The sequence below is a fragment of the Acipenser ruthenus genome, chromosome 42 (genome assembly GCF_902713425.1).
Source record: "Acipenser ruthenus chromosome 42, fAciRut3.2 maternal haplotype, whole genome shotgun sequence".
NCBI classification, from domain to species: Eukaryota; Metazoa; Chordata; class Actinopteri; order Acipenseriformes; family Acipenseridae; genus Acipenser; species Acipenser ruthenus.
The window spans coordinates 9,990,074-10,006,404 of record NC_081230.1 but is presented as its reverse complement, the minus strand read 5'-3'; the positions used below and the strand labels follow the sequence as shown (position 1 = coordinate 10,006,404).

The following is a 16,331-nucleotide window of genomic DNA, read 5'->3' as shown; positions in this document are numbered from 1 at the left end:
ACTGGTACAGCGGGACGCTGTAGATTCACCACACGGGTATTAAGATGTGTGTACAGTACAGACAGTTCTCGCTTCAGAAAAAAAATACAAAAATACATAAATCCAATGTTAAAGCTAATTCAATTAAACCCAAAGCATGTAACACACGTTTGTCAGAAAATAAAATAAAAATCTATATGTATAATTTTGTGTTTTTGGTTCCAGGTGTTGGTAAATCTTTCAGAAAATGGTTGGAACAAATACCGCCTCTGGAAAGGCAAGACAAACTATTTAATACAGGTGTTCTGTTTTAATATGTTTTAGCTCTATTGCCATGACCATTAGAAACGTGAATGAGTTATATTTTTTTAGGGACATGTTTATTTTTCTCAGTCTCTTGTATTCTTTTCTCCAGTTCTCGAGTTTTTTTTAACCATAACCTTTTACAAAGAAAAAAAAAATGCAGCGTGGCATAAATACACTGAGCTGAAGAAACTTCTCTTTGTTGTTTTTATACAGAGTGCATGCAAAGCCAGCTTGCTGTTCCTCAATCAATGCAACCCTTCAAGAGTGCCAGGATCAATGAGCTGCTAGCAAGCGTAATGACAAAAGCACCAGCCCAGGCATTAAGCTTGTATGCATTGTACTGAACCAGCATAGACACCCGGAGACAGACATCTCGTTATCAAGGGGCCCGGCAAGAGAAGGTAAGCGAGAAACGACAAGACAAAATCAACGACAAAAAAAAAAAAAAAAAAGTGATCATTCTCGCTAGCCTGCAGCGGTCTTGCACTATCTTACACTGTCTCCAGTACGCCTTTTTGAAGTTACAGATGAACTAGCTCTATGTTCCAGAATGCGAGGGTCGTCCGAGATCGGTGCCCCTCGGGCTCTGTGAGGCCGTCGCCGACGCAGGGAAAAGCACAGCAGCCGTCTACAGAAGATGAGCACTCAAAGGAAGAAGCACCCGTACGCCTTCGGAGAGTTTGAAGACATCTTTTATTGAAATCCATTGTGAATTACACAGTACATGCTGGAGCGTCGCTGCTGTCACGTGATCCACCTGCCCCCTAATCAAGGGGAGGGGAGCCGCATGCCCTTGTGAGCGAGCACCTAAAAATACTCATTGATTTACCCAACATTTCCAATAATCGCCCCGGAGAAATCCTACGCACTTGCACATGGGGGGGAAAAAAAAAAAAAAAAAAGTAGATCGCTTTCTTATAGGCGACGGACAGAAATGGTTTACAGTGTTCATAGGACCAAAAAACCACAATGCCTTTGATCAGAACAGCCGTTAAAATGCAGCAATTTTTGTATTAAGAAGGGACTGAACGGTTGTTCTCCGTTTCTTCACAAATATTTAACCAGCAAACTGCTCTAATCGGGACTGCACCCGCTTTTAAAAAGAGGTCCCTCACCCACTACACAGAATGCTAAAGGGAGCTGCGCTCGTGAATATTCATCAGCAAGGCGTTAATATTCATGAGAGTGGGCGGGTCCAGAGGCCGTGACAGCAATGCACCACACTTTATAAAACCAGGCTCATGTCATCAAATCAACCGGAAATTCTGAACAGTCTCGCCACTGTTCAACACAAACTTGGAATGAAAGATTACAAAAAAATACATATATATAATTACAAAGAAACAACAACATTGATGAGGTCCCTGTGTCTTTCTGATTGGTGGAGAGAGAGATGGGGAGGGAGGCTGTAGTTCCCCCTGGAAGGAAAGCTCTCGTTTTCAAATCTATCGTAGCAGAGACCACTTGATCTGCTCTTTCGCAGACTGAAGAACCTGAAGAGAGAGGGGGAGAGGCCCAGTGGGGTTAATAGAATATATACATATATAAACCAGACATTACTGGCAATAGCAACAATCTGAATTGGTTCCTCTTTGCTTAAATACCTACATACCTGAGTGACAGTCTGCTCTGTCAGAGGAACATCGTCTCCCTGGAAGAAAACGGGAGAGTGAGAAACGAGCAGGAAGGACGAGTCAATACGACCGTCTGTGTGACTGTAATGTGAAGCTGATTGAAGTCACTGTTTGTTAGTCAATGAAAGCAGCTGAACCCTCACAACAACTATTACGTCTGTAAAATATTCAATTTTCAATTGTGTGTCAGTGCCTGTGTGTGTGTGTGTCTCTGTGTTGCAGGCAGTGTGTGTGTGTGTAGCAGTGTGTGTGTGTGTGTCTCTGTGTTACAGGCAGTGTGTGTGTGTGTGTAGCAGTGTGTGAGTGTGTGTCTGTGTTGCAGGCAGTGTGTGTGTGTGTGTGTGTGTTGCAGTCAGTGTGTGTGTGTGTAGCAGTGTGTGTGTGTGAGTGTGTATCTCTGTTGCAGGCAGTCATTGCTTCCTCTCTTACCCTCAGTGCCACGCGATGCACCACCTGCTGAGGATCACTCTCCAGAATCACCCTGCGAGAGACAGAGAGAGGAGAGAGATTCAATCACAGTGTTGGAATAAAGACTCCTGTTTGATAGCAGTTTCACCCAGTCCAGGTTTTACTACAAGCCTGATTAGCCCCAGTGTGATGGTAACAAGCTCAGGCGTGTGTCTTATTAAAAGCAGGAATGGCTCACACTGCTATGCAACGGGGGGTGTCTTATTTCCATCCCTGGATACACATTGGATGGTCACTAAGCAGCCACACATTCACAGCTCCTCTGGCCCATGAGAAAGAATTCCCTCCCCGGTGACTCACCCTCCATCCACGATCTCGTCCACAGCGAGAAACAGCCCCTCCATGTTCTCCAGCAGAGCCCTCTTCTCAACGTTCTTCCTGCGGGACACAAGACAGGGCTGGGAATGAGACAGTGTCACCCAGTCCAGGTTTTACTACCAGCTCAATTAGCCACAGCGCGTATCGCTAACAAGCTCAGGGGTGTGTCTTGTTAAACTCTCAGTGAAGCCAGGAATGGATCACACCGCTCTGCAGCGGGAGTCTTACTTTCATCCTTGTGATCATGGAAACTGTTTTCAATAGAAGTTTATTCTCTTAAATAAACAAACGCATTCCCTGTAACAGCCATTATTACAAAACATCCGAGTCTCTTACCTTAACATCTGACTGAGCGAGTCAAACAGGCAGTTCAGCACCGACATCAGCATCAGCTGAGAGGGGAGGAGGAATGGGGAGGGTTAGAGCACACAAATAAAACCAGCCCCGCACAGTGCATCACACGAGGAGTGAACACCATGCAAAGCACCCCCTGGTGACTCCTGGGTTAACTTAGTGAAACTACAAGACAATTCAGCAGCATATCTGTGAAAAAAAAAAAAAAGCTGCAATACTGTGAACTGGTAAATCTACACAATTACCAAACAAGACTGCCTGTCAAACTAACACTCCTTCATTGAGATTTGTATTTTTTAAACACATTGTGTTCCCTGTTTGATTCCTCTCTGATGGTCTTGCTTTACCTCGTTCTCGTATGAGCTGCCAATCACATAGAAGTACAGATCGATGCTGCTCTTATAGATGACAGTCAGCCCCTCCAGGAGAGCTATCTCACCTGAGAGAGAGAGGGAGGACGGACACACAGTTCTGTTTAATAAAGACCGCGGGGCTGATGTTTGTATTCTATAGTGTTTTGATGCATTTGCTTTGTCTCCCTGCAGGAGGGCAGGCTTGCTTGCAGGGTCGGGATCAATCCTTGTTTTTCAATTCCAATTCCTTTGATAAGATCGTGGTGATTATTATTCAACTGCTTTCATCTGAAGCCCGTTTAACTGACTGAGAAAACAGCGACTTCGGCTGAAGTCATTTGGTTGTCTGCGAGAAGCTCATTTAAACAGAATACCGCCAAAGTGCAATTCTGATCAGTGCGGTGTTGTAACAGATTCATACGGAATGGGAATGGCAATCCTTTTCAAAAGGAATTGGAATTGAAAAAGCAGGAATTGAGACGACCCTGCCTGCTCGCTCCCTTACTGTCTGTGCGGTGCGTCTTGTTGAAGATGTTCTTCTCGAAGGCTTTCTGCTCCTTCACCGTGGGGTAAGTGTCATCATAGTACTGCAGACACAGAGCACAGCGAGGGGGGGTGAGAGAGGGCAGGGCAGGGGGTAAGTGTCATCATAGTACTGCAGACACAGAGCACAGCGAGGGGGGGTGAGAGAGGGCAGGGCAGGGGGTAAGTGTCATCATAGTACTGCAGACACAGAGCACAGCGAGGGGGGGTGAGAGAGGGCAGGGCAGGGGGTAAGTGTCATCATAGTACTGCAGACACAGAGCACAGCGAGGGGGGGTGAGAGAGGGCAGGGCAGGGGGTAAGTGTCATCATAGTACTGCAGACACAGAGCACAGCGAGGGGGGGTGAGAGAGGGCAGGGCAGGGGGTAAGTGTCATCATAGTACTGCAGACACAGAGCACAGCGAGGGGGGGTGAGAGAGGGCAGGGCAGGGGGTAAGTGTCATCATAGTACTGCAGACACAGAGCACAGCGAGGGGGGGTGAGAGAGGGCAGGGCAGGGGGTAAGTGTCATCATAGTACTGCAGACACAGAGCACAGCGAGGGGGGGTGAGAGAGAGGGCAGGGCAGGGGGTAAGTGTCATCATAGTACTGCAGACACAGAGCACAGCGAGGGGGGGTGAGAGAGGGCAGGGCAGGGGTTATGTGTCATCATAGTACTGCAGACACAGAGCACAGCGAGGGGGGGTGAGAGAGGGCAGGGCAGGGGGTAAGTGTCATCATAGTACTGCAGACACAGAGCACAGCGAGGGGGGGTGAGAGAGGGCAGGGCAGGGGGTAAGTGTCATCATAGTACTGCAGTTTCAAAAAGGTGCAGGAACTGACATTTCTAAATCAATTGTGGCACCTGCAAAATTCTCCATAACTCATTGTATTCTGCTACCTAATTGTGAAATGACTCTTAATTTCTAATATATATATATATATATATATATATATATATATTTACATTGGAAAGTTTGGGCTCAGCCTGTGTAATAACATTAAACAAGCCACTGAGCACAACGTGCTGTTAAAATGGAGAGGGTTATGTTTTAAACGAAGGTATCACTGACTGCTCAACACTGAAGAGCAGCCCTCTCTCCTGCATGCTGGTCCACAGTCACTACAGCCCCCCACCCCAGAGTGATAAACTGTGCACCCGGGCACTCTGACACACAAGCCCTGGACTCTGTACCTTTGCATAAAGCCTCTCGCCATCATTGTCAAGGATCAGAACAGCCTTCACTGTGTACAGAGAGGGTTCCTGTTGATAAAAGGGGACACATTATTATTAATTAGCAGACGCTTTTATCCAAAGCGACTTACAGAGACTTGGGGGGGAGCTATGCATCATCAACAACTGCTGCTGCTGCTGCAGAGTCACTTCCAATAGGACCAAGTTTGTTTTACTTCTCATCTGAACCCAGAACCTCCTGGTATCGAGCCCCTTTCTCTAACCACTGGACCACCAGACCTCCTGTGATAAAAGGGGACGCTGTCACTGGCATCTATCATATATATTTTATACACACACACACACAGTACATAGCCTCTCCTCGCTCTCCTGTGCTGGTCAGATCGGTCCCCTCGCTCGAGTCCCATGCAGCTGCAGCACCTGAGCTCCCGAGACAAAGTTCTGTGATGCACTGACTTCCCCAGAGTCACAGTCCGAGTGTATAACAGAACTCCACCTCAAACGCCCGCTCCGCTACGAGGAGGAGGGAGGCAAGACCAAGACCACACACTTTTTATTATAATTTATTTAATATGCGCGCCTTGCGGGGGTTTCCTTGACTTTATTTTGATCTTGTTTTTAACCCTACGCACAACAGTAGTATTTTGATGAAGCTATACATTTTGATGATGATGATTATTATTGTCATTATCATGTTCGACACGGCAAATGCGCTGTGCAGGGATCTGTACACACAGTTCAGGGAAAGTCCACGGTTCAGGTATTCCTGCCACACGATGTCACCTGCAATTTAAAAGCACCCTCGTTTATAAGAATTATTATTACTGTTATTGATACAGGACGTGTTTTAAACACGTAGGACGGCGGCAGGCTATGCCCGGTCACAGCGCTGGATCCTAAGCATCGAGAAACAGAGGACTCCTGCTTTTATATAATAACATTAATACACAAACACATCACGTTTGTGACTCCCATTCATTCCATACAATCCATACAATCGAATCATCCTCGACTTCGGACTTGTGTCGGACATTTCCTCCCTCGGATCATCAGTCTAAGATGATTTTTTTTTTTTTTTTTACAACACCGAAAATTAAACAAAACGACTCCCAAGGAAAAGCGCGACCCTGTTAATCGGTTTCCGAGCACTTCCTCCCCATTTCTCTCCTTGCCTAGCGCCACTTTAGCCGGAGGCTTTACTTAGCGTGCAGGCCACGTATCGAAACAGCGCGCCGTTTGGACCGAACCGAGACATAAACCCGGAGTCAAACCAAGGTGCTTCGACTCCTCGTCCCGGTTATTTTAATAACCTCGAAACCCCGTTTCCTTTCCCCCTTCAGATCCCACAGTTACCCTACCAGTATAAGCGAGTCCATCTTCGAGCAATGCCGACGTGTAGCTGGTCCAAAAGGTAACTTGCTTCCGATTGGGTAGGGTGGCCTGCCAATCACACATTTGTTCTTTGCTATTGGCTGATAGTGGAAGTCAGTCACTATTCCGAACCCGCCTATAAAATACAAGACCCGGCCTTTTCGGGATTGAATCTGGAACACCCGCCCAAGAACCCGAATCCCATCCTTTATTGGATAATATCGCTGTCAGTTAACTGAAAGTGTTATATGATTGGTTGAAGTAGGGTGCAGTGGAACGGCGTACCACCCACCATACGGTTGCCAGGTAACAATACTGTGCGTTCAACGGTGGAAATCTGAACGGTAAAATATTATAATATATATTTGGAAGGTATTTCCGTTCAAATAGCTATAAATACTAACAGACAGTGGCAACGAGTTACTTCAGATGAAGTCTCTGTCAGTCAATTAAATTGGTTTCAAATGAAAGCAGTTGAACGATCATAGCGATCACGTCGCTAAAATATCAATTACAATTCCTTCAGATTGGGGATTGATTTTGGAAATGGAACTGGAACATGGAATATATGGAATCCAGCATGCCAGCCCCATACATTGAGCACACAGCGAGATCAATCAGGGTACACAGATCGCAGGCGCACAGACATGAATTGCTTGTCAATGCTATAGCAGCGATGTTATCAATGTTTTCCATTGGAGGAATCTTTCTGAAGAGAGTTTAAACCCCTCTTCCGTTCGGAGGTCCTGTTTTTTGTGTCCCGTGTCTCCTTGTTTTAGCCAACTGGTCTAAAGGGTCTTATATTGATCAAAGCGTTTACTCCAGGCTTAATTAACTGCTGTTTATTTTATTTATTAAAGAGATGAAACGGCTGTGGATTTTTACAAAACTAGAACCAAACAACTAAGTGATGTCATCAGAGCTCTCATGCCGGTTTTGTTTTTCATTTTGTAACATGTAAATATTTTTTTTCTCCTTTCTAAAAAGAGGAGTGAATTATGGAATGGAGTAAACGCTCTGAAGATAGGTCCCTTGTCAGCCCCCCTCTTCCCCCCCTCCTCTCCTCCTCCGCACACGCACACACCTAGTTTTCTCTGAAAAGGGGATGTTTCTCTTTCAGGAAAAGGCAGGCGACCTACTCTGGTTTTTACGAGACAGTTTGGCGTTGTGAAATCGGACAGGAAGCTCAACAGGCTTCGGAAACTAGCATTTCACAAGAGAGAGAGAGAGAGAGAGCGAGAGAGAGAGAGAGAGAGAGAGAGACAGAGGGAGAGAGAGAGAGAGAGAGAGAGAGGGAGAGTGAGAGTGAGAGCGAGAGCGAGAGTGAGAGAGAGAGAGAGAGAGAGAGAGAGAGAGAGAGAGAGAGAGGGGGGCATGACTTCAGGGAGAGTGTGCAGAGGATCCTGGGATACAGGAGGTCTTACCATGGAAGCTGGTGTTTTGTTACCATTGTCTAGTGTTCTTGTTTCCAGGCTTACGTACTTGTGTTCAAACCACAAAACTGGCCCATCAGCTAGCAGCAGTGAATGTCAGAGAGCAGTTTGCGTTTAAGATGTTGTCTTATAAAAGGTTCCTGCAAAGTGTGATAAAGCACAGTGAAACCATGGTAAAGCATAGGGAAGCATTGTAAGCACAGAGAGGCATGGTATAGCATAGGGAAGCATTGTAAAGCACAGAGAGGTCTGGTAAAGCATAGGGAAGCATTGTAAAGCACAGAGAGGTGTGGTAAAGCATAGGGAAGCATTGCAAAGCACAGAGAGGCATGGTAAAGCATAGGGAAGCCTTGTAAAGCACAGAGAGGTCTGGTAAAGCATAGGGAAGCATTGTAAATACAGAGAGGTGTGGTAAAGCATAGGGAAGCATTGTAAAGCACAGAGGTCTGGTGAAGCATAGGGAAGCATTGTAAAGCACAGAGAGGTCTGGTAAAGCATAGGGAAGCATTGCATAGCACAGAGAGGTGTGGTAAAGCATAGGGAAGCATTGTAAAGCACAGAGAGGTCTGGTGAAGCATTGTAAAGCACAGAGAAGTCTGGTAAAGCATATTCCCATATTGCATAACAATGGGAAAAACATGTGTGCATGCACAGTGGCGATCATTTGATTACAATTTGGCTGCTGATGAGAAAATGTCTTGTGCTTGTCATATCAGATTGTTTGTGCGTTCCTCAAGTGCGTTTCGAAATGGGTGCAGATGGAGGATTGTGAAAGGGCTCCCTGGCATTGCAGCAGGCTCTGGTTAGCCACAGTGCTGCTGTGTTGAAAGGGAGGGGGGGGGGGGGGGGGGGGGGGAGGGAAAGAGCAACTTGATAAAAATAAGACTTACAATTTCTGTTATCAGTTTGCACTGACCACCTCTATCAGTGTTAAAGGAGTGATGATAACTGAGACTTCTAATTCTCTCTCTTGTAATTCTCTCTCTTGTAATTCTCTCTCGTAATTCTCTCTTGTAATTCTCTCTCTTGTAATTCTCTCTTGTAATTCTCTCTCTTGTAATTCTCTCTCTTGTAATTCTCTCTTGTAATTCTCTCTCTTGTAATTCTCTCTTGTAATTCTCTCTCTTGTAATTCTCTCTCTTGTAATTCTCTCTCTCTTTAGCTGCAGTTCAGCTCTCGATTGGTAGCAGTATAAGTGCAGCAGCTTCGAATGCCGTCTGCTTTTTGTTCCACTTGCTTTACTATTTCTTGGTGTTTTGAGTTATTATCGGGGTCCAGTTTGTGCCGGATCACACCGGATTCCAGATCCGGTACCTTTTTATTCTGAGACGAGGAGAGAATTACAGAGTTTGCAAATGATGAACGGTATAAAATATATATATAAGAACATGTACAATAAAAACACATGTTCTGGAACGATATAGTTTAGGATGCAACATCAGTGGGTAAGAAAGTGTATTTAATTTAAGGGGGCATGTCGGAGTCTAGAATTGCTATTCCTTTATTTTTATGGTATTGTGTAAACAGCCATGAGGATCACTGGCCCCTGTGTGTTCTGTAATATATTTTTTTTAATTGTTACACCTGGTTTCCCCTTCATCTCAGCTGGTGAAGTGACCTTTGCGTATAAGTACATATGTATCTATGACTGTACGTGATATTCAACTGGTCCTGTTATAAAGTATCTCAAAACAACAAAACAGCGACACCGAAAACCCCCTAAAGGGTTAATTCCGTTTCCCAGAAGAGAAACAGAAAAGCCCCTGTGAGCAGTGCAGCCTGGGACTGAACCACAGTGAGGAGGTCAGGCGGTCAGGCAGGCAGGCAGGGTTCCTGTAAACACTGCCCTGTGTTATACCCTCCTCCTCCTCCTCCTGTCTCCTCCCTCCCTTCTCCTCTCCTCTCCTACACCAGTGGTTTTCAACGCGTACCAGTACTGGTGCGTGACAGGCTTGCAACTGGTCCACACTGGCAGCTGTTTTCTATGATGATATGATGAGCACAGTACTCCCCTAATCGTAATGCATCAAGCTGTTTGAACCGCTGAAAAACAGAGAAATGAGAAATTATGATGAGAGGTGTTTGTTGTGAACTTTCAAAGTTACTGATGGGGAACCCACGCAACCACTCTGTGTTGTCAAAATAATTTGATGATGCCGTCCCATTTTCAGTGAGAAAACCTGGTTGTAACGGGGTAGGTCTCTGTTTTACAACAGCTGTTTCAGATTGCACATGGTTACTGGTGCACCTGGTGGTCCCCTGCTGGAAACACTGGTACTGGAGATGAAAAGGTTGAAAACCACAGCCCTGCTTCACTGCCCGGAGCCTTTGAGTGTCCCTATCTGTGCTGCACGCTGCTCCCCTGGGCTGTGCCTCGCTTATACCTTGATTCTCGGGACTCGCATTGTGTTTTAAAGTCCATTTCACAGTGTGTGTGCAGACCAGGCAGAACTCAAAGGGGATCAACAGCAAGGTTAGAGGCTTGACAAGCAGCCTCAGTGCCGGTGTGCTGCAGTGTAGAGAGTCTCCCGTCTGCTGTGCCACTCGGAGCTGGGCTGTGGTTACGTTTACAGATTTGGCACTTGTAGGGTAAACAAGCCCAGAGCCAGTAATTACAGTGCCGGGAAGGAGAGCACAATGACTGGCAGGATGGAGCCCGCAGTGACATCACTGCCATGAGGTCACACCAGCCCTGGCCACAGTCCTGTTCAGACTGCCACAGTCTCAATCCGCTCTGGGGTACAGTTCAAGCAGCAAAGGTTGTACCACAGGGCTCCTCTTTCACAGGAACTTGGGTCACCCCGAGTCACACAACCCTACGCAGGCTGGAAAAGGGGCTTGAATTTCTTTTTTTTTTCTTGTTAAAAAAAAAAAAAAAAAAGAAGTTATAACAGAAACATGAACAACCTGATCTTAATGAAAGCCTGCTGCACGTTATTTTTTTAATTTATTTTTGTTGCAATGGGCGGAGTACATCGTTTTTGGGGTACCCTTACCTGCTATTTATTTCGGGTTGTAAAATTTGGGTTCTGTATATTCCGTGATTTCACCGTGCTGGATTCGAACCCAGATCCTCCAGAGAGGTATTTGTAGTGTGATTATAAACATGGTAAACTCCCCTCTCCAGTACAGTCAAACCAATAATCTTTCTTCCTCGTATTATTTTGGTAAACGCTTTTCATTTATTTATTCAAACTCATTTCAATGCCTACATTTCGTTCCTCTATTTGAATTTCCTCTTCTACACAATCCTTGCGCAACCTGGGGAGATGAAAACCTACCGGTGCAAAGAGGAACACGGTCAAAAGGGTCAACGAGGAGAGAGAAAGACAGGGAGACAGAGAGAGGGACAGACAGAGGGAAATGGCTGTTCAATGCTTCTGTTTTGAGGGGCAATGTTAGCACAAGTATACGGCAGCCACAATGGGATGAGACTGGCATGGGTAGAATGCGAACATTTGTTATATTTTTGACACACCAAAATAATAACTGTAAACACCTGTTAGGACCACGACCAGTATATCGCTAACATTGCAATACTGCATTTCACTTCTGCAGCCCTGTTGGCGTGGCTGGCTGGTGATGGGAGTATCTCTGTGCAGTGGTTCGTAGGCAGGGAGTGAAATGACTGTGCGCGGCCCTTTAAACTGCACAGCAATTCACACTGTGAAGCGTGTGAGCTCTTCTCAGCACACACGCTTCCCTTCCCCCTTCTCAAAGAACACATCTTCCCACTCTCTCTTCCAATGAGTAATACCTTTCCAGACTCGTACAGAGTTCCACGCGATGACACGCGCGTCGCACTGCACTGTCGCCAGTATTCTTTATCGTAAGTCCCACCCCCTTTTAATCTGGCAGGACTGGTAAGCTAATTGCAGCCTAATGTTTATTTTTCAGGTGCTCTGGGAGCCTGGAGGTGTGCAGGTGTGTGTGTGTGTGTGAGTGTGTTTGTATCAGCGTGAGTGTTTGTGTAACTGTGTCTGTGTGTCTGTGTGTCTCTATATCTGTTTCAGTGTGTCTGTGTGTCTGTTTTTCAGCGTGTCTGTGTGTGTGTGTTCCAGTGTGTGTGTTTCAGTGTGTATGTTCCAGTGTGTGTGTTTCAGTGAGTGAGGGCTTGTGTTTCAGTGTGTGTGTTTCAGTGAGTGAGGGCTTGTGTTTCAGTGTGTGTGTTCCAGTGTGTGTGTTTCAGTGAGTGAGGGCTTGTGTTTCAGTGTGTGTGTTTCAGTGAGTGAGGGCTTGTGTTTAAGTGTGTCTGTTTTTCAGCGTGTCTGTGTGTGTGTTTTCCAGTGTGTGTGTGTGTTTCAGTGCGTGTGTTTCAGTGCGTGTGTTTCAGTGTGTGTGTTTCAGTGAGTGAGGGCTTGTGTTCCAGTGTGTGTGTTTCAGTGAGTGAGGGCTTGTGTTTCAGTGTGTGTGTTTCAGTGAGTGAGGGCTTGTGTTCCAGTGTGTGTGTTTCAGTGTGTGTGTTTCAGTGTGTGTGTTCCAGTGTGTGTGTTTCAGTGCGTGTGTTTCAGTGTCTGTGTTTCAGTGCACGGATGGGCTGCCAGGTTGAAGCCCAGCCCAGCCACACAGTGACACAATGGGCTGCGGATGAGAGGCTGAGCAGCAGCAGCGCGGAGTGAAGAGCCCCATTGTCTGGGAGCAGGACCCCCGCAGGAGGCCAAATTACAGGTTAGGATCCCCCACAACCCCCCCACCTCAACAGGCAGGCCTTGTCAGAGACTATAAAGTCAAGCATACATAGATAAGTATTCTCAGCGTAATTATAGGGCTGCATATGTAACATGTAACACACAGGCAGGGCATTGATAGCATGCCATGAATGCAAGGCAAACCAAGACCACTGAAACACAGAAATAAAAGAACAGATCATCCGAACATCTGGAGTACGCTTGACCGTGCTTGGGGCTGGTGCATCGTTCAGTTATTATGGTCGGGGTGGGGTGGGGGGGGGGGGGGAGGCGTGGACTTGAAAAGGGGCCGGCGCTCAGAACCCCCCCCCCCCCCCCCCTCATGAAACCCCCGGCTCGCTGCCCGCCTCCCAGGGTACTCTTCCGATCACAGGCCTGTCTCTCCCCCTGCCAGTCAGTGCGGGAAGGAGCCGCAATGATATCATCCAAAAACCAGCGGGCAGAAAAAAAGGGAACCAGGTCGCGTCCCACTCGCTGTCCCACTCAGCCTGTCAGGGGATTGCCAGCCCCACCAGCAGGGTCACCGCAGCGTACTCACTAAAAGAAAGAGAGCGTTTTGTTTGTTTTTGGTTTTAGAAAGCCCACAGCAGTCAGTACATTTGTTTAAATGTGCTTTACAATGCTTCCCTATGCTTTACCAGACCTCTCTGTGCTTTACAATGCTTCCCTATGCTTTACCAGACCTCTCTGTGCTTTACAATGCTTCCCTATGCTTTACCAGACCTCGCTGTGCTTTACAATGCTTCCCTATGCTTTACCATACCTCTCTGTGCTTTACAATGCTTCCCTATGCTTTACCAGACCTCTCTGTGCTTTACAATGCTTCCCTATGCTTTGCCATGATTCCACTGTGCTTTATTACACTTTGCTGTGCTTTTTCTATGGGAAACTTTAGGGTTAGTTTACCATGGTTTGTTTTTTAATATCCCCTTTAGTCTCTGTGTGTAGACTTGCACCATGTTAAGTTTCCTATCTTGTATCTATTTTACAATGCATAATGTTTTTTTTTTGTTTTTTTTTCAAAGTTTTGGCAGGACAACTTCTCGAACTCCGTAGAGTTCACACGAACCGTTTAAAAATTTCTAAAACCTAAAATAAAACCTTGTGACCGAAGGGGGTATGCTTTGCAGTGCTGGTCTGTGCTGAAGCATGCTCCTGTAAGTGTGGGTCTCAGCGGTGTCCCCGGGTGGCTCCAGTGCGAGGATGTGGTTAGGGGAGCGGCGTGCGGAAGACCTGTGCAGGGCTGATAGCGCGGCTGCACGAGGAGAGGCACCGGGACAGGCTCCTCGCACTGCGGTTTGGCACGAGAGCCGAGAGGAATGGAGGCTGCAGGAACCGTGCCGCTATCACTGAGCCACTCCCCTCCCCCCCCCCCCCTCCACCTCCCCCCCCTCCCTCATCTCTCCCTGCCTGAGAAGCTCAAACTCATTGCACAACACTGCAGGACATGGGGCAACACACACACACACACACACACACACACACAGATCTCTGTCATACACACACGCACAAACACACTCACTTGTTTGGAGGTTAGGCAGAAGAGTAGGCTTTTCATTATTCACTCCTGAGGTGCATTGGGGTTCAATGACAGTTAATAAGGGGCAGAAGTGAATGCTGCTGCATTCCGACCCTCATGTGCTGCCACTGCTGGAGACGTCCCCAGTGCTGGCTGGGCAGTGTTGCAATGGGGGACCCCGCTGTGATGGAGCTCAGAGAGGGTCAGTCTGAGTGCAGGCTCATGCTTCATGAAGGTTTGACCACAGAGGAGGTGGGACAGCGTCTAGACTAGAGTCCTCCACCCTGGTCAGTGGTGACACAGACTGGGGGAGACACACACACACACACCGGGCCACTGTCTTCCTGCCTGTCAGACACAGGGAGGGTGGTGGGGATGCAGTAATCCCAGTCCCAGTGGTTTCAGTGTTGGGGCTGGGGCAGCTGTAATCGGCCCAGTGTTCCTGGCAGCTTGTGGTTAGCACTCAGTCCCAAGCCAAGGTCTGGGTGACGAGATAATGACTCCCTTCGGAGCTGCGTCCCTCACAACAGTGTCCTCGCGGTCGGCTTTCATGGCTGTTATGCAGTTAGCCGGGGTTTTCCTTCTCATGCAGGTACTGTTATTGGAGTTTTATTTGACAGTGCTTTGCCATGCTTCCCTGTGATTGCTTTTACTGTACAATGCAATTCAGTACAAAGGTATTTTTATATATATGTTTCTAGAGTTACACACAAAGCAAGAGAGCTCAGTAAACAATACACTGCAGTTACAACCAATGATCTAAAAGCTCATCCCGAAAAGTGTGTTTTCAATTTAGACTGAAAACAATCCAGCGTTTCAACCTGCCTAAATAATGAAGTCCTTTTTTTAACCCTCATGAGAAATTATTTTAAATTTGAGTAAAAAAATGATTTTTTATTGTAAATTCGAGGAATTGATTTTTTTAACAAGTATGCTAAATGTGAGTGTATTAAAATCTGAAGCATCTTACGTCGTTTTTCACGTCAGTTTTGGTTGAAATATAACGTTAGAATTGTTTTGTTCTCACAAATTCCGAGAATTTTTGCCAAGTTTCTCAGACATTTGTCTTCAGTTTAAGGTCAACTTTTATGTGAATTTGCCCCAATGCTACCTGGATGAATTTGAGAGCCCTGCCTCCAGCCCTTCTGCCTCACTGCGAGGGCGAGTGGAGTTGCAGGCTGGGAGGCAGGGAGGCAGCGAGGCTGAGGCTGGGAGGCAGGGAGGCAGCGGGGCTGAATCTGGGAGTCTGGGAGGTAGCGAGGCTGAGGCTGGGAGTTTGGGAGGCGTGGAGGCTGGGATGTTTGGAGTCTGCCCCCCACCCCTCCAGTTCTCGCTTTGCTGGCCAGGCAGGTGGAAGAACAATGCGGCCTTTCTGCACAGCGGAGGTGCACATTCCAGCCCTCCTGAATTAAAGTCACAGCGTCCCCTCCAAACCGACGGACTTAACCCTTTGGAGTCACAATTCCCGGAATTAGATTCTTGGTGATATAGAGAGTTAATGAGAGTTGTGGCTGCCATTGGTAGAATGTGGTGCAGTTATACCAAAGAGATCCAATTGCAGCCACCCTGTACCTGCTACCATTACCCCACAGTACAGAACCATTGCCACTGTCGTGTCTCTGTCTGTCTGTCTGTCTGTCTGCATTGCCATCGAAGATCATTCAGGAAGGCAATAGCTAGCACACTGTGGTCCCATTCAACCAATGGCAGCCTCCCCCCATGGTAGCTGCCCTGTACTTGTGCTCCTCTCATTGCCTGCCTCATGCGTTGGAGATCGCTGGGGAAGGGCAGAGCGAGCATGCTGTTCTATCACTCTGACAGTGTCTGTCAGACCGGCCGGCAGGCAGCCTCTCTGTAGCTGGGGTGAGATAGAGGCTGCAGCAGGACATGCATCTGCTGTGGAATGCAGGATATGTGTGGTTTTCGGGTTTGCTGTGTGTGGAGTGGGGGTTATATTACTTACAAGGGCTTGTGTGACTGTTTCCTTGAACAACCACCAGATTACCAGAAGGGAGGGGAGGGCGGAGAGGGGTGGGGGGGTGGGGGGGACCTTGTGGGTTTAAAAGTTTATGTTTTTTGTCTTTAGCTTATAGATAATGCTGGGGGGGTGTGTCTGTGTGTGTGTGTGTGTGTGTGAGGAGGAAGGCTGGTTATATCATAACCCTTCCCAGTTATGTAAGATTAACCAT

General features: G+C 47.0%; 1 protein-coding gene across 1 annotated transcript; it reads right to left on the bottom strand.

Annotated features, from left to right (window-relative positions):
- Positions 1-959: 959 nt before the first annotated feature.
- On the bottom strand, positions 960-6,596 carry LOC117400912 (coatomer subunit zeta-1). Its single transcript, XM_034001267.3, has 9 exons — positions 6,490-6,596; positions 5,132-5,200; positions 3,918-3,999; positions 3,407-3,498; positions 3,042-3,097; positions 2,688-2,765; positions 2,349-2,400; positions 1,898-1,936; positions 960-1,778 (listed from the first exon to the last, which is right to left on the bottom strand). Exons 1-9 carry the CDS (start codon positions 6,505-6,507, stop codon positions 1,731-1,733), a joined length of 534 nt encoding a protein of 177 aa, XP_033857158.1. The 5' UTR covers positions 6,508-6,596; the 3' UTR covers positions 960-1,730.
- Between the last annotated feature and the right edge of the window lie 9,735 nt (positions 6,597-16,331).